Source organism: Arachis ipaensis, chromosome B1, assembly GCF_059453495.1.
Source record: "Arachis ipaensis isolate K30076 ecotype BB chromosome B1, ASM5945349v1, whole genome shotgun sequence".
NCBI classification, from domain to species: domain Eukaryota; kingdom Viridiplantae; phylum Streptophyta; class Magnoliopsida; order Fabales; family Fabaceae; genus Arachis; species Arachis ipaensis.
This window is the reverse complement of record NC_142436.1, coordinates 21787053-21812057: the sequence shown is the minus strand read 5'-3', so window position 1 is coordinate 21812057 and position 25005 is coordinate 21787053. Positions and strand designations below refer to the sequence as shown.

The window sequence follows — 25005 nt, the reverse complement described above, 5'->3', positions numbered from 1 at the left end:
AATCTTATTCCTATCAATTCTTAATGGTAATTTCTCTTTTTGATGATTATATAATACGCCATCTGCTAGTGTGAAGTACTTAAAAGATATTTTGCTATAAGATATCATCTAAGCAGGTAAATTATTTCTTCCTTTTCTTTGTCATAAATTGTTTAATTGACTCTGGAGAATTCTGTTGGTCTTACTTTTCTGTTTTTTCAGCCTCAGATTCAGTTCCTAATAGGTACAATGGGTTTGATGATATCACGGCTATTCAGAATGCTGTATTCAAAGAAAGAAATGAGGATTCTCATGGTGGGTCTTGATGCTGCTGGCAAAACCACCATACTCTATAAGCTGAAACTTGGAGAAATTGTCACTACCATACCAACCATAGGTGATCCACTACTTACTTCATCCCATGATTAAGTGTTTATGTCTTTGTTTGCTTGGTGTTGGAAGAGGATGAAAAATTGAAATTAAAGTCTGTTTGGTTTCTGTTCTATTTCCTGTGTTTATTTTTAGTGTTCTATTTTCAGGATTTTAGGAAGACCAAGAGATTTTGTTGTTTTTCCTGTTTCCAATATTTTCTTAGCAAAATTTGTTAAATAAAAACATTGAAATATTTGTTCTGCACTTCAATGTTCATTGAAGTTGCAGTTATATATTATTTGTTCTGCACTTGATGTAATATCACTGATTGCACAGTTGTTCCAACTTCCAACTTCCAAGTTTATGATTGTCGAATAATGCTATGGTGAAGAGTGTTTTTAACGAAAAATAACGATTCTTCTTATTACAAGAGAAAAATATTTAAAAAAAGACATGTACAATGCACATTCTCCTAAAAAATTTAGTTGCAATTTTCACTTTCTATCCAATTTTACTCTTCACTAAAGAAGTTTATAGATTGTCTGTCATTAGTTCATTATAACAACAAATAATATATTTGTTAATTACTTTCTTAATGAAACAGGTTTCAATGTTGAGACTGTTGAGTACAAGAATGTTAGCTTCACAGTTTGGGATGTTGGAGGACAAGACAAGGTACAACATGATTTATGACCATTAATCCTAGATTGATGCGTCAAAGTGCTTTGTCAAAGATTTATGTATGATATAATTATTTTGCCAAATTCTATGTAGATTCGACCACTGTGGAGACATTATTTTCAGAACACACAAGGGCTTATCTTTGTGGTAGATAGCAATGACAGAGAAAGAATTTCTGAAGCCAGAGATGAACTCCATAGGATGCTAAGTGAGGTCAGTAATGAAATCCTAATTTGAATTAAAAGGAAATATGTGATTGAAACCATATCGTTCCTTGCAGATTGAACTTCGCGACGCAACATTGCTAGTTTTTGCCAATAAGCAAGACCTTCCAAATGCCATGAGTGTTTCAGAAATAACAGATAAACTCGGTTTGCATTCGCTTCGCCAGCGCCGCTGGTAAGTCACAATTTAATTAGAGAGTAGAAGCAAGAGCTCCAGCTAAAATGAAATTATCAATCTAACTAATTCAATTTTTTTACATCCCTTATATACAGTACTCCCTAAATTTCAAAATATCCGTTAATTTAAAACCTTGCTTCATTTATATCTCCACGTATCGAGTTGCAATTATATCAGATAGATACATTAAATTATTAAAAATTAAGATAATATATAATTTGGTCTTTAAATTCATAAGCGAATCTCAATTTAGTTTCTAAAGTTTCAAGTGCCTCTATTTAATCCCAAAATTTTACGAACGTGTTTCATATTAGTTCTTGAAAATAATTTTTAACGCATAGATGTTAACAGAATGCTGTCAAGAAAACGACGTCATTTTGGTTTTGGTACTCAAATAGCCTAAAAACATTGTAAGTGCTGTTTATTAAAAGCTTTCTTCAAAAATTAGTGATATGACGTGATTTTTGAGTTATTTAAGAACCAAAACCAAAACTATATCAATTTACAAATTGCTAGTGGCATCTGACTATATATGTCAATGCTTCACTAACGTTTGTGTGTCGAAAATTGTCTCAGATACTAATAATGTGAGTCACGTTTGCAAAATTTTGAGATTAATGGCCAGTTTGGATAAACAACTTAATTAAGTTCTTTTAAAAAAAGAGTTTAAAACATAATGACTTACATTAAAAGTATCTTATAAATAAGTTGTTACGGATCCGGCCCACGGATCCTACACCCGAAACGGTCCCCGAACCCGGTTACCAGGGTCTGACCCGCTTCGCCCTTCCAGAAGGCCCGGAACTAGCCCACTAGAGCTCCTAACCAACTTTCGAATTCAAACGTCTCCCTTATCTTAGCCAAATAAAATAAGATAAGATAAGATAATTCAAACGTCTCCCTTATCTTAACCAAATAAGATAAGATAAGATAAGATAAGATAAGATATTCACCATCACCTATAAATAGAGGACCCAGGTCCCTCCAGGTATTCATTCATTCCTCACAGCCTCCCGAACTACAGAGAATTGGACTCTCCAAACAACTTACCATTGAGACCAAGTAAGCATGCTCTCATGCTCCAGGGGCAACTGTTCCAGACCCGATCTCCGGGCCCTTCCTCGGAACGGTCATCAAACCCGGCATGTGATGAGACGCACAAAAAACGCAGTCCTCGCCTGACCATGAAACGACTAGAAACTCCCCAAAATTCTCGACCTTGGTCGGAAAAACCAAACAACGATCTCCTTGCCAAACCACAATGGCGAGGAAAAGGTTCCTCCAGCGATGAGACCGAGCACCCTCACTCTCTCGCTCCGGGGGCAACTGTTACGGATCCGGCCCACCGATCCTACACCCGGAACGGTCCTCGAACCCGGTTACCAGGGTCTGACCCGCTTCGCCCTTCCAGAAGGCCCGGAACTAGCCCACTAGAGCTCCTAACCAACTTTCGAATTCAAACGTCTCCCTTATCTTAGCCAAATAAGATAAGATAAGATATTCACCATCACCTATAAATAGAGGACCCAGGTCCCTCCAGGTATTCATTCATTCTTCACACCTTATATTTCTTAGATCCATTCTGACTTGAGCGTCGGAGTGTCTTTGCGGGTACCTCCCCCATTGCTCCAGTCAAGTGATCCGGCATCTGCCTCAACCCAAGTTCTCAATCCATCTTTCAACCCGTACTAGAGACATCTTGTACATAAGTTATTTTGTATTCGAAAAGTTATCATAGAAATATTTAATTTAAAGTTGTTTAATAAATAGGAGTGATAAAGCTTTTGAGAATGAGAAAAATAAAATTTTTTTACTTCTTCAAAAGCTTTTTTTAAATAACTTTTCGAAAAGTTAAAAACATATATAAAAAACTGTACCAAACATCATTAATATGACTTTTCATGAATCAAAAGCATTTTCAAACAGGTTCTAAATAGAGGTAATTAAAACTTCAGGACTAAATTAAAATTCGTATATAAATTTAAAGGCTAAATTAAATATTAACTCTTATAAATATATATAAAAAAATTTAACGTCATAGATATTTTGGAATAGGTGGAATATGCATATGCGTAAAGTATAAACGAGATAACTCAAAAGTTAACAGATAAGTTGTAACAAACTGAAAGTGCTTGGTTGAGGGAAAAAGTTTGAGATTGCATATAAGAAGAATAAGTTGTTAGACTTGTCTCCACAGTAGAATCTCTAAGCATAAAGTACTTAGAGCTATGCTATCTAATTTGTACGTCTAAAAAGTAGTATGAACACCAAAATTCGAAGCTGATATTGATATTTTCATGTAGTTATTATTGCGGTTATTGATAAGTGCAGGTACATTCAGGCAACTTGTGCTCCATCTGGCCAAGGACTATACGAAGGGCTTGATTGGTTATCCAGTAACATATCCACCAAGGTCATATAATTTACAATCCAAGCTATCATCGTTTCTGATCTTTCTCTCAACTATGAAGAAAACAAGATCGGTACATAAATATACGGTGTAATGTAATCTAAAACAAAAATGGTTATATATATACACTAAAATTAGTTATTATCTATTTATATATAAATATGTATTTTTAATTTATTTATAATATATATTTTATATTTTAATATATATTTTATATTAATAACTGATATTAGTATATATTTAGTATGGTTAATCTAAAATATTTTAATTTTTTATGGACATATGTAATATATTTAGGCATATAATTGTTCCAAGGGATATCTGAAACATTGATTTTGTGCTTGAACGTGAGGTCCACTACAACAATATAGATTATTTTTGAGGGTTGTAATGTGTAAAAGAAAATTAAAATTTGTCAAAAAAATAAATTTTGACATTATTTTAACTATGAAAATATGTTAATAAAAGTTTTGTCAAAAATAGTATTTTTAACGTATAAGTGATTGTGAAAAAAATTTAAATCTTATTTTGATAAATATTGACTGTCAAAAATAATTTGTTAGAAAATTTTGAGAACATATTTTCTGTGATACTTATTAATTGTCAAAAATACTATTTATTTTGACACTTATTGACTATAAAATATTCTCAACAAAAAATTTTAACAAAGAATGAGATGAGATCTTGAAACTAAAGAATAACTTGAGATTTTGAAGATAAAGAATGAGTAGTATAATCCTAAACTGAAAGCAGTGTGATGTCAAAATTAACAGAGCCAAAGAAGAAGAAAAATAGTGGAGTAAATTGAAAACAAATAAGTGTCAAAATTGATGAGTAATTTTCTACGGTCAAATTATTCATCAAGAAAACATAGAAAATTTGACATTTATGATATTTGTCAAAAATATATATTAATTTTGACATTTAATTATAGTGTTAAAAAATAAAGTGTTAAAATAACTCTATTTTCTTGTAGTGGTCTAGACTCCTTCTGAGACAGCGTCCGACTTGTTCTTACGGAATGGAGCTGACGTCCGAGTTCTTTGTGATGAAGTGGGGGTGGTACGTGTAAGAGACTCCAATGCTTAAGTTAGTAAGGATTTTAAGCAGGATCTTTAGTAAATTAGAATGTAAAATATATCTGAGGGGTGTCAGTGTACTTATAGTAGGGCTCATAACCATCTTTGTTGGAGTAGTTCCACATTTATTGGTGGATAACCGTTCCCTTTATCTGAGGAGTTTGTTGGAATCTATCTTTTAGGAAAGATAGAGATAGTTAGAGAGATTTGCGGAGGCAGTTACTTGTTTGGACAAGTAGCACTGAGCTCCTTTCGTTGCGTCTGACCTCTTCAAAGAGGTTGGATATACGGCATAGGCCTCCTCTTTAGATTGGGCCTTCTACCTTTATTGGGCCTGAGTATGAACAGTGTCCCTGCTTGAATCCGAGCTTTATATGAGATTGGGTTCAAGCATTTCGTGGCTCTAGTCTCGACGTCGGGTACGCCGTCTTCAAGAGATCGGGTACTCGACATGTTTTTGAAAATTTGAACATTGCCTCTTTAAATGAAGGGTGAACGTTTTGCGACACTTCCCTTGAGATTCGCGCACATCTTTAATGGGGGATGAAAGGACTATTTTGCTCCTTCTTTCTTATAAAATGCTCCACGTTTTTCTTATTCCCCATTTCTAAAAGAGCTTCCGTTGCTCTCTTCTTCGCAAAAATTCCATCTCTTTGTTTGCTTCGCGATCATTTTTCGTTTTTCAAGATTTTCTCTATCTTGATTTGTTTGAGAGAGCATTTAGTGAAGAAGATCGTTCGTGTCTTTGCCACTTGACGTGCCTCTTTCCTTATTCGAATTCTTCATCAAGGTTGGTACTGTTGACTTTTGACTTCTTTTCGTGTAACTGTTTGTTGGTCTTGTTGAATCTGTTTGCATTGAGGCAACCTTTTAGGTAGCAGTAGAGGTTCTTCATAATGTTGGTTTTGTTCTATCTTTGAAACTTTTCTCTGAAAATTTGTTGGTTGCTGTCGCTTTGTCTACTAATGAAAAATTCTTTCGAAACTGCCTTGTTGAAACTGCTTTTTGCCATTTGTGATGTGTTTGAACTACGTTTCTGGTGTTTTGAGGGATTGTGGTCCTTTGTGACTCGTTGGTTATGTTCGTGTTACCCCCAATGGTGTCGCTGCTATCGGCACAGGAGAGATGCCATTTCTGTTTATTCTTGTTTTGAAAAGATGTTTTTCAAATCGCATTTTGCATTTTGTTTCTTTTGTCCGACTTCTTTTGAATGATACCTAAGTTCTGTAGTGATGATTTCTTTGTTGTATTTGTATGTGTAGATTTTATGTCTCGGTTAGTCATAAAAGACATGCCGACAAAAGTCCTCCTCTCTTTTGACTTGGGTAGATACTCCCGTCCTTATCGCTGTCCCTGTAGTTGATAAAGAGTACTGTGAGGTATTCCGTAGGCATAATAGGTTATGTGAAAATAGAGAGGATGAGCGAAATTACGAGATAATAGTACCCGATCCTGAGGAGAAGGTGTGTTTTCCTCCCTTAGACGACTCGAAACGTCCCTTTTCCTATGCATATGACTGCTTCTTTACAAAACTAGGCATTACATTTTCTTTTTCCGATTTTGAAACGAACATCCTCTGGACCTATAATGTCGCTCTTTCCCAACTTTACGCAAATTTTTGGGCTTTTTTGAAAATCTACCAACTTTTATGTCAAGAGCTCGAGGTCTGACCTTCCCTTAAGGTCTTCTTTCACCTTTTTGTCTTGACAAAACCTGGATCTTCAAAAGGGAATTCTTCTTGGTTTTCCTTTCGCATTATTCAAGGTAGAAATGTTTTTTACATTTACGATGAATTCTTCCACGATTTTAAAAACTATTTCTTTAAAATTCGAGCTGTAGAGGGTGCTTGGCCTTTCTATCTAGATGAAAATGATGAGCCTTCTTTTCCACTGTAATGGGAGGAAAAATCCATAATAGCTAAGTACAACGTAAATGCCTTAGATGATATTGAAAAGTGTGTGGTGGACGTGTTTAAAGAGTGTTGGGGCCGAACTCTTTACTTGGATACTAAAAGATTCTTAGGAAACCCCAGTCAATTTCGGTTCGAGCTAGGTAGATTTTCGAGCTTTAGCTTTTATAACCTCTCTGTTGTAACTTGTTTAGCTAAGTGGCCCGAGGTATTCAGGAAAAAGAAGCCGGGGGTGCTTCTGTCTGACCTTTCCCGAAGAAGACAGATTCGGGTTCTTCAGCCCAGAAGAAGGTCATCCCCACCCCTTCCATTTGATTCATTTCTCCTGATTCTCTGTCAAAGAGGCGACAGTCCCTGCTTCTCCTTCATCTTCAGAGCCTCCTCCAAAAAGGCAAAAAACTGCTGGAGAGGAGCATTTATGATACAAAGTTCGACGAGATTGCTTGGAGTGAGAAAAGCATCTTTCTCCATAGCCACATTAGCATGGACAATGCGGCTATTCAGAACCATCTCCAGCTTATGGCCCAAAATGGAATTCGGATAGCTGGGGTATGTACATCCTTGGTCAAGGAGTTGTAGAAGACTCCCCTTAGTGCCACCCACAACTCTTTGGTGGCTTCCCGAGCTGAGGTGGAAAGGCTTAAAGAGATAAAGAAGGAGCTGGAGGAGGAAAAAGATGGGTTGACCTCTGACTTAGAGAAAGCTCGGTCTCGGATAAAGAAGGCAGAAGCGGCTGCAGCCATGGCGGAGGGGATAAAGAAGAAAGCGGATGAAAGTTATACTCGTCTTTATGGGGAGAAAATTGACCTTCAGGAGAAGTTAAAAAATGTCAGAGAGGAATATGCTGCTCTTCAAGAGTCTGTGGTTGAGGGGATGGACGAAATGTTTAACAATCTGAAAGCTCAAGTCCAGGTCCTTGCCCCCGGGGTCGATCTTTTCTTGTTCAGTCAAGACAACAAAGTGATTGATGGAAAAATCGTCCTGGCCCCCGAGGACAAGGAGGAGGATCCTTTGCCCGACCCGAAGTCTTCGAGAGCGCAAGGCGGTCAAGCTTTTCAAACCCCCGAGGTCCAGCCCGAGGTTGTTAATGCTGAACTCCCTCCTTCGCCTCCTAGTGCTATCCCGGCCGTGCCGATCTCTGTTCATCCTCCGACCCCTCCTGCCTGAGGTCAAGACGTCGTGACGAGGGAGGATCTTAACCCTCTTTTTGGCCCCTCTTTGTAGTTTTTCGTGATTTTTCTTTTTGTTGAATGACCTGACTTGTGGGCCTTTGGCAAACGATTTATTTTATAATAGTGGGTAGTTTCTTAGACACTTTATTTTTTATCGGTTGTAGTTTTAACAACTTTTTGTAGTTGCATTCAAACAACTTTGAAATTTAGAAAGCCTTTTTGCTCTTTTAAATGAAGCTAAGCCTTTTTTTTTGGAATTTAGCTTTTATATAGTTGCTTAGTTTGTTATTATGTCTTAGCAACCTTTTTCAATGCTGCTCATTTACTGAACCCAAACAATGAGCAGATTTCCTTTTTTAAGTTCCGACTTCGTGTAGTCAGACTTTGTTAAGTTACTTCTACACTTTGTTTTTGTTCTGCCTTATAATTGAGGTCGGTTTTTACGAGTTGTTTATATAACTTCTTACATTAATTTGTACCTCGTCGCTTCATATTGCCGACCATTTTAGGTCGGGCAATGATTTTCACGATTTGTCGAGTTTAAATTAATGCGTTTTATAAGAAACTTTTTGAAGAGTAAATGGAATTTTTATTAATGGATAAGAAATTCCTTTACATGAAACCTACTACTAAGGGTTTTGACTGCCCTTAGCCCTTACTGTGATGCCTCGTTAAAACCCCCTTTTGAAAAAACTCTTTTTAGGGAAAAAAAATCTTAAGGTTGGGAAAAAGAGTACACTAGCTAGGGAGCAAAGTTTACTTCTCAACTGTAGTACTCTTTTAGGTTGCATGCGTGCCTAGACCTCGGGAGCTCCCGTCCTTGTAGGTGAGACACTTTATAATAACTCTTTCCTAAGACCTCGACAATTTTTTAGGGTACTTTTCAATTTGCTGCTAGCTTCCCTTCACCCGAATTTTGAACTCCGATGTCGTTTCGGATCAGTATGAGATCGTTAGTGGCAAAGCTTCTTTTGATCACATTTTGATTACCTTAGGGTCATCCTTTGTTTTAGTACTTCCTCTCTAATCCGGACCCATTCTCGGACTTCTGGGAGGAAGTTGAGCTCTTCTTTTTGTGCCTAGGTATTGGCCCCTTCATTGTAGAATATAACTCTGGGTAACTCTTCAGTGATTTCTATGGGAATCATGGCGTCCATTCCGTAAGCAAGTCGGAAAGGTGACTCCCCTGTCGTTGAATGAGGGGTTGTCCGATATGCCCATAAGACTTGGAGAAGCTCGTCTGTCCATGCCCCCCCCCTTTTGTTACCTGCAATCGGCGTTTTAACCTGGCCAGTATGACTTTATTGGTACCTTCAGCTTTTCCATTGGCCTGGGTATGTTCCACCGATGTGAATTGGTATTTTATTTTGAAGTCGGCCACCAGATTCCTGAAGGTTAAGTCATAAAATTGGGTTCCATTGTCCGTGGCGATGGAGTGGGGAACTCCAAATCTTGTGACGATGTTCCTGTATAGAAATTTCCGACTTCTCTGTGTAGTGATAGTTGCTAGTGATTTTTCCTCGATCCACTTAGCGAAGTAGTCAATCTCCACTATGAGATATTTAACTTGTCCTGGAGCTGGGAAAAATGGTCTGAGAAGATCGAGTCCCCATTTTGCAAATAGCCAGGGGGAGATGACGCTACATGAAAATTGGCATGCTTCTAGCAAGGTGGACATTTTTTAACAAACTCGGCACTTTTCTTTGTAAGGTTGGCCAGAAGAAGCCGGCCCGGATGACCTTTTTGGCTAGTGATCGGGATCCCAGGTGGTTCCCACATATATCATTGTATACCTCATCTAGGACTTCCTTTGTGTTAGAGGTTGGGATGCACTTTAGGAGAGGTGTTGATATTCCTCTTTTGTACAGGACGTTGTGAACCAACGTGTAATTTTGTGCCTTCCTTATAAGTCTTCGGGGTTCTTTTTCATTTTCAGAGAGGATATCAAATTTAAGATAGTTGACTATAGGGGTCATCCATCCTAAATGTTGATTAGATATAGTCATCACCTCTGTGCTGTCACCTCCTTTTGATATTGATGGTGCATGGAGAGTCTCCTGGATGAGGCTTCTATTGTTGCCCCCTAGCTTGGTGCTGGATAATTTTGAGAGGGCATCAGCTCGGGCGTTGGATTCCCGGGTTTTATGTCGGACTTCTCCTTGTGAGAACTGTGCTAATTGCTCTCGTGCTTCTTTCTAAGTATTTCTTCATGTTGGAGTCCTTAGCTTGATAGGTACAGTTAATATGTGAAGTTACCACTTAAGAGTCACTGAATACTATTAGTCTTTCTGTCCCTACTTTTTTAGCCAGCTTCAAGCCAGCAAGTAAGGCTTCATACTCTGCTTGGTTATTAGAAGTGAGAAACTTGAACTTTAGCGAGAGTTCTGTCCGTGTTCCTTGTTCGCTTTCTAGGATAATGCTGGCCCCACTACTGGCTTTATTAGATGACCCATCTACATATAGACTCCATGTTGTTGGGCTTCCTTGACTTTCAGTTTATTCATCAATGAAGTCGGCGAGATATTGAGATTTGATTGCTGTTCGAGCTTCATACTATAGGTCGAACTCCAGCAGCTTGATAAATCCACATTTCATAGTATTTATTTGCTTTAATTGGGTGGAATTTATTAACTTCTCTTGCATTTATTCACTAAAATAGTATGGTTTTGTAAATTCTTCCTAAATTGTGCTTAAGAGTAAAAACATGCTTTTTAGACCCTTAAATTGATAATTTTAATTCACTTTAATTCCATTCAATGCCTTGATGTATTTGATGAAGTGATTTCCACGGTTCCAAGGCAAGTATAGATTGAAGGAGTGAGAAGAAAGCATGCAAAAGTGGAGAATTCATGAAGAAATGAAGTTTGGAGTGTTTTATAGCCATGCGTACTCACAAGCATTCATGCGTACGTACAACTACATGTTTTACACACGAAAATTGATGCGTATGCACGATTGAATTTTTCACAACCATGCGTACGCATGGTCAGTCATGCGTATGCACGAATGCGATCACGTGCCTCATTAAAGAAAACATGCTGAGGGCGATTTCTGGACCTGCCAAAGCCCAATCCAACTCATTTCTAAAGCTATTAGAGGCCAAATTCAAGAAGGATAAGGGGGAGAGCAATGAGGTTTAGTTAGAAACATGCTTTAGGTCACATTCTAGAGAGAGAAGCTCTCTCTTCTATGTAGAATTTAGGGTAGAATAGTTTAATTTCTCCTTAGATTTAAGCTTTGATCTTGCCTTAATTTAGTTTTATTGCAATTTCTTGTTACTACATACTTGCTTTCTTAGTTTTACTTGTTATTTCCTTTATTTTGTCACTTTTATGTTCATGCTCTCTTGTTGATTTTAATTTCCATTTAATACAATTTGATGTTCTTATGTTTATTGATGTTTAATTGAGTTGTTATTATTGTTATCTTACATTTGGTAGTTTTATATTTTATTATTATTGCATTTTTACCATGCTTTCATTTTTATACCTTCCAAGTGTTTGATAACATGCTTGGTTAGATTTTAGAGTAGATTTTTATACTCTTGGCTTGAGATTGAGGACTTAGGTGCCTTGATATCATTGGTATCCAGTGTCATTGGTAATTTAGGGTTGTTAGTTGGTTTTAGGATGAACTATGTCCACTTGACTTAACCCTCTGATGTTAGAGAAAAACTAAGTGGAATTAACTCTTTATAACTACCATGTTGTGGTCAATGATACAAGATGGGAAACTTTGACTCTTAATCCTTGCCATGAGTATCTTTTAGCACTTATATTATCTTAGTTGCTAGCTTTGCTTTATTGCTATTTACATTTCTTGTTCATCATTATAAAAACCCCAAAATATCTCATAACCAATAATATGCATAATTTCCTGCAATTTCTTAAGAGAAAATCAATGTTTAAATACTCTCGGTTTTTATGGGGTTTGCACTTGTGACAAACAAATTAAACTTTGATTGAGGGTTGTTTGTTGGTTTGGATCTATACTTCAATGATATTATTTTTGTGAAAATTTCTAACTGACAATTTTCCTCCGTCAGAGCTCCACAGCCCATTGCAGCATACGTCCTGCTAGGCCCGTTTTTTGTAGAATGTGTTTCATTGGTTGATTAGTGTGGACTTTTATGGTATGAGCTTGGAAATAAGATCGGAGCCTTCGAGAGGCGAGTATAAGGGTATATGCAAACTTTTCTATTTTTATAGTTCAGTTCTGCTCCTTGTTGATAAAGTAGATAAGCTGTTGTCCATCCTTATATTCTCTTACCAGAGCTGAAGCTATAGCTCGACTTGCTACTACTAGGTAGAGGATGAGTTCTTCTCCTGCTATGGATCGGGTAAGTATAGGGATTGTCCTAGGAAGGTTTTGAAGTCTTGGAAGACTTTGTCGCACTCTGAGGTCCATTCAAATTGCTTCCCCTTTCTGAGAATTGAGTACAGGGGTAATGATTTCAATGCTGACCCTACTAGGAATCTGGATAGTGCTAGAAACCTTCCATTTAGTTAAACTTTTTTAAGACAGGTCGGACTCTTCATATCTATTATGGCTCTGCAGTTGTCCGAGTTTGCTTCTATGCCTCTTTGTGTTAGCATAAAGCCTAAGAATTTTTCTGCCTCTACTGTGAAGGTGTATTTTGAGGGATTTAGCCTCATTCCATGCTTTCTTATTGTAGAGAATACCTCGGCGAGATCGGACAAGAGTATTGAGTCGACTTTGGTTTTTACAAGCATGTCGTCCACATATACTTCCATAAGTTTTCCGATATGAGGGAAAAATACTTTGTTCATTAGTTGCTGGTATGTGGCATCGATATTCTTTAACCCAAAAGGCATTACCACATAGCAATAGCTAGCTTTTGGAGTTATGAACGAGGTCTTTTCTTGGTCTGGCTTATGCATCGGGATTTGGTTGTATCCCAAGTAAGCATCCATGAAGGATACGTATCGATAGCCGGAGGCTGAGTTGACCAGGGCATTGATGCTGGAAAGAGGGTATGGATCCTTGAGATAAGTCTTGTTGACGTCGGTGTAATCAACACACATCCTCCACCTTCCGTTTTGTTTCTTTACCAAAACTACGTTAGCCAGCCACAACGGATACTTTACTTCTCTTATGAAGCCTGCTTCTAATAGGGCTTGAACTTGTTCCTCCACGACCTGTGTCTTTTCGGGTTTGGGCTTTCACCACTTTTGCTGGATAGGCCTAGAATCCAGGTAGACAACGAGTTTGTGAGACATCAGGTCAGAATCTCTGCCAGGAATATCGGATGCTTTCCAAGCGAAGGGGTTGGAATTCTTTCTTAGAAGGTCAATGAGTTGCTTTTTTAGACCTTCTTCCAAGTTAGCCCTTATATTCATTATTTTTTCAAGGTGATCTCCAATTTGCACTTCTTCCACTTGACCTCCGGGTTGGGGACGCAGTTCCTCCCGAGTTCGAACACCTCCAAGCTTGATGGTGTTGACATATTTCCCTCCAGGATTGCCCTTTAAATTAAGCTTTCATTGTAGTACTTGCGTGCTAGTTTCTAATCTCCCTTTATGGTGGCAATCCCTTCTGCTATGGGAAATTTCATGCATAGGTCAAGTGTAGAGACAACAGCTGCAAGTCGGTTCAAGGTTGTCTGTCCTATTAAGACATTGTATGCTGAGGTGACGTCAATCACAATGTAGTTGATGCTCAAGGTCTTTGACTTTGCACCCTTTCCAAAAGTGGTGTATAGAGAAATGTACCCAAGAGGTCGGATTGGCATATCCTCTAGTCTGAAGAGACTATCCGGATATGCTTTTAGATCCTTTTCTTCTAGTCTGAGCTTGTCAAAAGGGGGTTTAAATAGTATATTCGCCGATCTGCCCTGATTTATTAGTGTTCTATAGAGATTTGCATTGGCGAGGATCATAGTTATCACCACAGGGTCATCATGGCTAGGTGTTACCCCTTGAGCATCTTCTTTAGTGGAAGAGATTGTTGGCAAGTCGGGAGATTTGCTATCTTCCTCGAGTTGATACACTTCATTAAGTTGCCTTTTTCGTGATGATTTAGATATTCCTCCTCCAGCAAATCCCCCATTAATCACGTGTATGTGGCGCTCGGGGGTTTGAGGTGGACGTTCTGTTCGTCCCCCTTCTTCATCTCTTTTTTTCTTCCTCGGGTCGTCTGACCTACTCGCCAAGTACCTATCTAGTCAGCCTTCTCTGGCCAACTTTTTTCTATGACATTCTTTAAATCATAACAGTCGTTGGTAGAATACCCATAGAGTTTGTGGTACTCACAGTATTCTGTCTGACTTCCTACCTTTTTGTGTTTAATTGGACGAGGAGGTGAAAGCTTCTTAGTGTGACATATCTCTATAAACATCTACAAGAGAGACCCGGAGGGGGGTGTAGTTATGATATCTTTGAGGTTTTTCCGAGTTGTATTTTTCTTTATTCTTAGCTTTTTTATCTTTTTCCCGAGATGGATAAGGCAGGCTAGGTCTCGGAAGTGGTTCTCTCAGTCGTGAGTTCTCCTCTATGTTGATATACTTCTCTGCCCATTCTTATACTTCATACAAGGAGGCTACGTGTTGCTTGGATATGATTGAGAAAACAGCCCTTCTTTAAGGCCACACTAATCCTATTATTACTGCTTTAGTGGGTAGGTTTTGAATCTCCAAGCATGCTTTGTTGAATCTTTTCATGTAATCTCGGAGTGTCTCCCCGACCTCTTGCTTAACTCCCAACAAACTCGGGGCATGTTTTACTTTATCCTTTTGAATAGAGAATCTAGAAAAGAATTTTCTTGCCAGGTCGTCGAAGCAAGTTACCGACCTGGGGGGGTAAGTTATCAAACCACTTCATCGCAGCTTTAGTAAAGGTTGTTGGGAATGCTTTGTAACGAGTAACGTCAAAGGCGTCGGTTAGATACATCCGATTCTTAAAATTGCTGATATGGTGTCTTGGATCGGTTGTTCGTTGTAAAGATCCATATCGGGAGTTTTGAAATTCCTTAAAACTTTGTCCCGCATGAACTTTTCTTCTCGATCTACTCAGTTGCTTCGCTTTTGGAGATCGGCTTCCAATTTTAAGAGCTTTTCTTCTAACTCCTTTCGACTTTCGTTGTCGCACGTCCCTTTGTAGTTCTCATTCTGCTTCCCGTTGTCCAGTCGTCCATTGTGACCGTGGACCAGACCTAGTATCTTCGTGGGATTTGGTGGTTCTTCCTCTTCTGGTGGATGTATCTCTGATTGAATCCACCTCAGCTGGGGGTTTTAGGACGTTCCTTCTCCATGAGAAATGTGCGTCCTCTTGCGTGGTGGGGGTATTGAAAGTGGGAGGTTGTCCCGTTGAGGTTCGGGTTCTGATTCAGATGCCGTATGACCGTCTTTATACAGATTATTTGCCGTTGACAAGGGTCGAGCTCCAGGTCCCCGACAACGGTGCCAATGTTCCGAAAGTTACTAGAAACATTGATTTTGGGCCTGAACATAAGGTCCAGACTTCTTCTGAGGCAGCCTCCAACTTGTTCTTACAGAATGGAGCCACCATCCGAGTTTCTTGTGAGGAGGTGAGGGGTGGTACCTGCAAGACACTTCGATGCTTAAGTTAGTAAGGGATTTAAGTAGGGTTTTTAGTAGATTAGAACGTCAAATATACTTGAGGAGTGTCATTGTATTTATAGTAGGACTCATAACCACTTTTGTTGGAGTAGTTCCACCTTTATAGGTGGATAACCGTTCTGTTTATCTGAAAATTTATCCAGATTTCCATTAGGCTCTGGCCTTGGCTTTTTCTGAACACGAGAGTCCAAGTCCACTAGAAATACTCTAGTAGGGTTTTTGGCCTTATCCTTCAAAGTCAAGCTTGCCTTATTACATCTGACAGCGGCTATCTGATCTTTGCGAATTGTAGCCACACGACCTTCAAAGGTCAAATACTTCATGGCAGAAAATTTTGTTGAGATAAATGCACAGAGATTATTGAGCGTCTTTCTTTCGAGGATCACATTGTAAGCTGTAGAATCCTTTAAAATAACAAATTTAGCATGTACCATATGAACGTTAGTTCCTTCCCCCAAAGTAAAGAGGAGGTTTACCACATTTTCGGACTTGATGGAAATGATCTCCCAAATCTACCACACGGGGAAGATGTGGCTTTAGGTGCTGGTCGATTAAATCCAACGCATCAAATGCATTTCTGAAAAGCAATTTTGAATCTGTCCCGTATCAACAAAGATCCTTTTGGAAATTCTATTTCCCAACTTAGCTGTGATCACTAAAGGCTCATCATCATCAAATGTGATGTGTTAGAAGTCTTCTAAAATAAATTAAACATTTGGGAAAGTTTGCACCTTCAGCACTTTGGAACTCGCAATCTTAATGTCCTTCTTAACTGCATTCCTGGACTTTGCCAATCCATTCTTTCCTACCACCAAGTTTACCACTACTTGAGCAGTGCCATCCTGGTTTTCACTGGGTTTAGCATTTTTAGGGTTCTTGGCTTCCCCGTCTTCAGAGGCTCACCAAATCTGAAAAAAAATTGGAGGTTATTTGTATTCCTTGGAAACCCCCACCAACATCACCATTTAATATTTCTTGGCCCACTATTGGCCAAACCACTTGGGCACTAGGTCCAATGTGAGTTGGATCACTTAGCCATGCTTCATAATTGAAAAAACGAGCATCATCTTTATGCCATCGAGGCGGCCTAACAATAATCTCGAGAAACTTCCCATCTTGAATAGCCTGTTCCAAAACATCCTTTAAATCTATGCAGTTCTGTGTTCTGTGACCATAGGAATTGTGATAATCACAATACTGTGATTTGTTCAAGGAAGTCCTTGGTCATATTTATCTTTCTTTGGGAAGTATACCCCTATGTGATACTTGTTGATAAACTTCTACTAATGATTCAACTAGAGGGGTATACATGGAGAACTTTCCTACACGAGGAACTAATGACTTCGGAGTAGTCTGACCCAAGCTCCCTGCCTTATTAAGTGAGGGGGCTAGATTATTTCGTTTCGTCAAAACTATTCTGTAAACATCTTCATCCCTCATGTATTTTAGAGCAATCTGATGAATTTCTTCCATGAATTTGACATCTTTAGAAGTGAAATGCCTCCTAAAATCCCCTTGGAGTAATCCAACAATGAGAAAAAGACACACGACCTCGGGAGTTCGTGTATTAACCTCCAAAAATGCTTTATTAAAGCGGTCTAGGTAATCTTAGATGCTTTTTCCAATTCTTTGCTCCACACTAATTAATGAGATAGGGTGCTTGGCTTAAGTTCGCCTTGTGGTGAAGTGAGCAAGAAACTTTACCTTGATATCATAAAACGAGGAGATAGAACCAGAAGATAAAGTATTAAACCATGTCATCGCTGGCCGAGATAAGGTAAATGGGAACGCCTTGCCTCTTATGACGCATTTCCTCATTGCATGAATGAAATCTACCGATCCTAGGCCAACAAAGTGCCGAGCTCTGGTATTGTGGTCTAGATGTTTCCCAAAACCTGGAGGAACTTGATGTTCATCCATGGTATTGGGATCAGTTTCATGCCCATCCTCGTGAAGCACTTCTCAGGATTCCTATAGACGGTGCCAAATGTTTGTACCTTTGGATATTACGAACTCATGAGTTTTTGGGACCTGACATGAGTTGTGTGGACACCAGACCAGGAGGATACCTACAAAGGTACTCTGAAACTTAAGTCAGTAGTGTACTTATGGTGATTGTAGTGATGAAAAGTGTCTTTCCTCGAGGTTTCCTATCCCTTTATTATACTGTTACTATGAGACCTTTAGGCATTTATAGCCTTGGGTATACGTTTCGGTATCGTGATTTATTAGATTTTCGAGTTATGACTCCATCATTTCTCTAATATGCGTTATCCTTGTGTCAAGCTAGTAATGTATGAAGATCATTTAATCGGATCCTTGATATATTATTCTTATCCATAATAAAATCCATGATTGTAGGCATGTAGTATAGATCGTTGACAGTAATGGTGTTATAAGTCTTAACTCAAATTGCATTTTAACTCAATCTAAAAGCTTTAGGTATTTTCCTAACCTTTTTAAGTAAGACCCTAACTGGGTAACCCATCAACATTAGAACATGAGGTATTATTTTCTCAAGCCTTCTTAGGTTTACGAAATAACTCATATTGGCTCTTCACTAACCTAAAAATTTCAGATATTATTTCTTCAAACTTTTTTAGGACTAAGCAGTGCCTCAAATTGGATACTCCATCCATCTAAAAATTTTGGATATTCTTTCCTTAACCCTTCTCAAGACTAAAAATTACTCTTAGATCACTTTACGAAAAAGATTTGTGAAGTTCAATAACTCACAATATTTTCTAAGTAGTATTGAGAAATTCAAAAACTTATCCTAGTTTTGAGTAATTCAAAGATAATTTCAAATGAACACAAACTATTCTTAGATTTATAAGAATGTAGTCCGGACTAAGATATGAAATTAAAACTACTAAAATTATCTTTAGAATTTCTCCTAAGAAAGGAGTTACAGAATAGAATGAAAAGCAAAAAAGAAACTTTAAAAATTTTTTTACAGAACTTTCTTTTAGCAATCTTTCTACTTGTTTTTTCTAAGGTTTGGGATCATTATATATATTATATACGTCATTAAAATGTGCAAAAGACAAATGCTTTTTGCTTATATCTACATCATTTTTTTAAAGTAGTTTTATACTATACTCTGCAAATAGTTAAAGAAAAGCTACTTTTAAAAGGTTTAGCTTGATGGACAAGCTCATTTTAAAACATTGGTTAAAAAGTACATTTTACTTTACACATTTTTTAGGTGAGTACTTTTGAGTCTTTAAGAGCAACTTCAATGCTACTAAATCGGTTTCATTTTAATTTTTTCTGTCAAAAGATGAGGACCAACTATTGAAAAAGAGAAATAGAGAGTCTCTACTCATACATCAAGAAGAGAAACTTCCAGTTTATAGGGATTTAGAGTAACTAATAATAACTTACCATGTGGAAGTTATTTTAAAAATAAATAATTATATTAAATTATAATTAATTAAATAGACATATAATAGAAGAAGATTGGAGAGGATTCTAAGGAACACTTTGAACATTATTTATATTATATTAAATCATAATTAATTAAACTTGTTTGAATAAAAAAATAAATTTAATTTTTACACATTATAAAATAATTTTTAAATAAGTTGTTTTTTTATTTATAAAATCTAAAGTGCTAACTAAATTTAAGTTGTTTATTTTGACCATTGCATATATATATATATATATATATATATATATATATATATATATATATATATATATATTAAGGATGTATATGTGACCGTTACTATATTACCGTTATTATTAATAAATTAATATTTTATTACTTTATATATACTACTTACATATACTTCTTTTCTCACAATGTCTTCTACTCTTTTTCATTTTTCTTTCAAAATTACAAAATCTAAATTCTATTGATATTTTTTGTTCAAAAAATGGACCCAAACTAATTCAATTCTTTTTTCAATTACTTACAAAATTTTCTCAAACTCTAAATACCTAACAATCTCAAACTTCAAACTCTCAAAATTTAAATCAAAACTTCACACTACCAAATACTTTTCAAAGTCCAAATCCACAAAATCTTTCTAATTTCAATTTTCAAGTTCCTTATAATAATTAATGTCCTATTCTCCAACCATATAATCAAAATTCACAAACACCATATTATCCATTTTTATCCATATTTATCCCCTCTATCGAAAATGTTACTCCAACATTCTTGCCGTTTTCAACTCAATTCAGTGCATCGAGACATGACTCATCTAGTATGGTGACTCTCTAACCCATCCCTTCAGACTCCAATACAATCTAGGCAAAATTCGCAATATTCAGATTTTCCCAACCTTCATGGATTAAATGCTATCAACCTCAATGATGATGACATTGAAAATTGTAGGCAAGATAGTATTCAACACTGGCAATGAAAAGAAGATGAGATGTTGATCAGTGCATGGTTGAACGACCAAAAGGACAAACATTTTGGAATCGAATTCACGGCTAATGTGTAGAATTTAGCACAAATATAAAAAGGGGCAGTTGCATGTAAGAAACGATGGTATAAGATCAACAAGGTAGTTGTTGGTTGCTATGATCAAGCTAGTCGAAACATAAGGAGTGGTTCAAATGCTGATGATATAAAGAAGTTGGTCTATAAACTTTGTTCCACAAATTAAGGAAAGGGAAAGAGAAACGGATATGCAAATACTTAATGTTGACATATCTACAATGAGTGAAAAAAGACGAGCTTTTCATGAGATTGCATATGAAAAAATAATTAATAAGTAGTTTACTTAATCGTTTCTTATATTCATGGAGTTAAGTAGTCTGTTTTATTTTTATTGTGTATTATCGTATGTGATGTAGTATATTTTATTCATTTGTGATGTAACTTTTAAAATTAGTCAATATTATTATGTGTTATTGTTTATGAAAGTAACCATTGCAAAACTAGCAGTTTTAAAATTAGACAAGAAAAAAGCCTAGTTGTTGTGAAATAGACATTGTAAAACTAGCCGTTGAAGAGTAACTACTTGTTGCAGATACACTTATAAATATTAGTTATTAAACATTTACAAGCACAAACTACATTTCAAAGCTAGTTTCTTACCTAAAAAAAATACTAAATATTATATTTCAAGAAATGACTAAAAATTTTGATGATATGTTTAATGAGGTTTTGAATGGTAAAAAAAAGAAGGCGAGATAACACACTCATGGATAATTGGATCGAGAGAAGCTCTTTCCAAACTCCTCATAGATGGATGAACAGAGATCGAGAAGCAGGACATGATCGCTTTTTCAAATATTACTTTGCAGATGAGCCAATGTATAATGCTGGCATTTTTCGATGGAGGTTTCGAATGAGAAGACACGTGTTCCTTTGAATAGTAGACGTCCTCTCAAATGTCTATCCGTATTTCTAATAGAAGGATGATGCAACCGGAAGAAATGACTTGTCACCACTGCAAAAATACACTACTGTGATACGGATGTTAGCATATGGTATAGCAGCTGATGTTGTTGATGATTATGTTTGCATAGATAAGGGCACCACAATTAAATGCTTGAAAAAATTTGTTGAAGGTGTCATTTTGGTGTTTAAAGATAAATTCTTGCGAAAACTAAATTCAAATGATGTACTGTAAGACTCCGAATTTTTGAAAATTAGATAATAAAATTAATTATGATTTATTTTATTTATTCAAGAATATATTTTGTGAGATATTTATACCAATTGGGTATTTTCTTATTCATGATTTAAAATTTTAATAATTTAAAAATAATGAGAATTTTATATACTTTAATTTGAATAATTAAATTTTTAGCTCTATTTTATAATTTAAAAAAAATTAATTTGATTATCTCTAAATATTGAATTAGAATATTGAGTTGAAAATAATTTATAAATTGATGATTAAATGATAATTTTATAGATATTATTATTAGATTTAAAATTAATTTTTAATTATTCTATTATCTCATAATTTTATTAAAATTATTAAACTACCCAAAATTCTCAATTTCATACACAAAATCCTAATTCCCAAATTAAAACCCTAATTGATACAAATCCTAACCCATCCCTCCCCCAACGCATATACACACACAATCACACCACTCACAAACACAAACACACCCACAGTGGCGCTCACACATGCATGGAGAAGAGAATCGCGAAAGGAGGGACGGTGACCTCGCCCCGCCGCCCAGCTCACCATTGTGCTGCTGCCGATCTATCTTGGAGCCGCCGTCGAGCCGTCCCGCTGCCGCTGCCAGCGCTGCGATGAGAGAGAGACCGGGCAGAGAGGGAGAGAGCTCGTGAGGGAGCTACTGAGGACGCCAGCCAAGGGCTAGGGGAAGGAAGACGCCGCCACCGTTTGAGCCCATCTCCGTCCATAGAGTCGCGAGGAGCGCCGCCGTTGTTATCGCGGTATGCGGCTTCACGAAGAAAGAGAGACTAACCGAAGTCTGGGGTAGGAGCGAGGCCCTGTTCTGCGCCGCCCATGCCTTCACGACGTCGAACCACCACCGCCACTGCTAGGGTTTGGCTCCGTCGCGTCCTGCTGCCGCCATAGTTAGCCGTTGTTAGAGCTTCCGGTTCTGTTAGGGGTTCCTGCCATGAATGCCACCACTAGCATCACTTTCTTGTCTTGGTCTCAATTCTGTAATTCCTAAACCTATCATGCTTTTACCTTTGTTTTATTCCAATTTTGTTGATCTCTGCCAAGTTGTTCTAATTTCATCAGTGTATGTATATATTATCTCTCCGTTTTAATCGATCGATGCCGGTTTATCATTCGAAAAAGCTATAATTGATGCTGAGGTTGCTGTTGTTCTGCTCCGAGAGAACTGATGTCACCGTCGCTGCTGCGAATTAAAGAATAAAAAGGGTTGTCGCATTTAACTTTTGGGTTTCGACTAAGGTAGGGGATTTATTTTAAAATTAGCTGTTTTAATTTATGAATGCCATTGAAGGTTAGTGAGTAACCGCAAATAATTTATAAATGTCTTGTTTGATTAATTGATGAAAATTGATTAAATTGAGATTGTTGGTGATTGTGGATATGGTTGAATGTGATAAAATTGTGATGAGATTGATTTGTGGCTGTGTTTGAGGATGATGATTTCTGTTGGTTATGTGATTTGATGATGATGAGGGTATGCTTGAAAATGCTGTTGGAAGTTGATGAATCATTGTGAATATGTATGTGTAATTTTGTGAATTATTTATTCCGAGTTCTTGGGGCTATACTACTAATTTTTTAATAACTTTGTTTAATGAAATGGAAGTTGGAATTGTGATATTGGAAGAGTTCTAGGCTTAGATACAAAATTGGGAGTGTAAGGGTGCTTAATTGTTATTAAATTGAAATATGATAAGTTAATTATTGAATGAAACATATTTGAGAAAAGTTAGTTGTGATGAATGAATTGAAATCTTGATCTTTGATGAATTATATTGAATTGGTTGTTGATGAGCTAGTCATTCGATATATGGTAACGGTAGTGGACTTGATTGGTGACTGATTGAGAATTGGTTTTGGGAAATTAGTTATGAATTTTTGAAGTTGGACTGGTTTATTTTTTTTAAAGAATGGTTGATGGAAATTCTGAATTTAATTGATGATAGGATGTTAGTTGTTAAACTGAATTATGAAGAGATGATTATTGAGAATCTGTTGTAGTGATAATTGCTGATAAAAGGGTTGATGGATTGTTGAGATAGAGGGAACCCGTAATGGGTGGCTAAGTCCGAGTTTTAAGCGAGGTGCTACCCAAATTTTTATAAAATTTGACACTTTGTTTGACATGCTATTTTAAAAGATTTGGTTTCGGAAAATTAAATTATTTGAGATTTATTTAGTTAAGAAAAGATTTATTCTATTTTGAATTCGATTTATTAAGAAAAGTATAATGTCTTAAATCCAATCTTTTGAAGAGAGATTTTGTTTTAAGTTACGATATGAGTTCGGTTTGTTAAGCCAGAGAAAGAAAGAGAAAAGAGAACACGAAGCGTTTGTTATGAAATGATTAAGAGGTCACGAGAAGATGACGAAAGTAATTACTTGTGGTGTCGATGTGAAAATGTTAAGCCGTGGGCTTTATATATGAATGATTGTGCGGGAATGCCCGTGTATATGAAATGGCTTCCAGGAGAAAGGGACACATGCTTCAACTGGAGAATCAGCGCCTGCAAGTACTTGCAGAGGTCATGTTCGGTATACTTCAGCTGGAGAATCAGCGCCTGCAAAGGTTTGGGACCTTGCAGAGGTTATGCTGCTGGAATTCCTTATCTGACTTGCGAGTTGGATTGCGTCGGGTGTGGGTCAAAACCAAGAAATGAGCTCATTATCTGCGTTAGGGATAGACATGCATCATGTTGTTTGCACATTTGCATTTGGTTGTGTTTGTATTACTTCTTTATATTTGTGTTGTTTGACTTGTTTGTGTGTTGGTTTGGATCTCTTGTGCTATTAGTTCACGGGTGTATTAAGGTGAAATCTTGTGATTGAGAAATGATTATGTGGCTGAGAGATGGTTAATAGGATTAATTCTGTGATTAAAATCTGTTTGAATATAGAAATTTAAAAAAAAGTAATTAATTATCTAAATTAAAACTGAAAGTATATTGAGGGATTTGATAAAAATGGTTTTATTGAGTAAGATAATTATTTGCATTTTATTTCATTACTTTTACGGCATTTCCATTTCCTACTGAGAACGTGTGGTTTGTTCTCACCCCAAAATTTTCTACCTTTTCAGTGACAGGTTCAAAGGCTCAATACGAAGCTGCGGGCAATCAGTTTAGATTTTATTTATGATTTATGTTGCTTTTATAGAATTCCCTCGCCTTTGTTGCTTAGGATTTTTATTTTATACAGAGGGATAGATGTTATAACTGAGTTTTGTTTTGATTTCTTGTGTATAATATCTATTATTAATATTTATGTGATTATTATTATTTGGAGATCTTTGATATGTGATTTTAATTAATAAAAACAAAATTTTCAGTTACTTTCTATAAAATTGAAACGTGATATCGAACTAAAGGATCAATATTAAATATTAAATAAGGAAAATAGATTAGTGCAACGCCTTACTTTTGATACGATCATGACGTACTAAAAGTTAGGGTGTTACATGTACGATGTCTGCTACAAATGGCAAAGGTTGTGGCTTTTATGGTATGTTGTGTAGCATTGACTGCAAGCATTGTCAATGAAAAATTCTCTAAAGGCCTGAAAAGGTATGTATATGAGTAGTTATTGTGGGGTTACAACCATAGTACTTGAGGTTGTATCATCTTTAGACCTTTGAATTTGGCATGCATTTATTAGAGTTTTTGGTTGAAATAATGATATAAATATGTTATATCATTCATTTATGTTGAAGGTTGTAGAATGCTTAGAGAATGGGAGTTGAATCTATAACCTTGTTTTAAGTTACTGTAATAA

The 25005-nt window shown here is 36.6% G+C and overlaps 1 protein-coding gene across 8 annotated transcripts; it reads left to right on the top strand.

Moving 5' to 3' along the window:
• Positions 1 to 24520, top strand: LOC107627172 (ADP-ribosylation factor 1). Of its 8 annotated transcripts, none has more exons than XM_016330034.3 (8): positions 1 to 116; positions 202 to 376; positions 956 to 1026; positions 1126 to 1245; positions 1313 to 1431; positions 3766 to 3847; positions 4821 to 4906; positions 24314 to 24520. In XM_016330034.3, exons 2-8 carry the CDS (start codon positions 229 to 231, stop codon positions 24357 to 24359), a joined length of 672 nt encoding a protein of 223 aa, XP_016185520.1. In that variant the 5' UTR covers positions 1 to 116; positions 202 to 228; the 3' UTR covers positions 24360 to 24520. The 8 variants fall into 8 exon arrangements, with proteins under 8 accessions (XP_016185520.1, XP_088357359.1, XP_088357358.1 ...); XM_088501233.1 differs by having other exon boundaries at positions 4821 to 4933; XM_088501232.1 differs by having other exon boundaries at positions 4821 to 4937.
• The last annotated feature ends 485 nt before the right edge of the window (positions 24521 to 25005 follow it).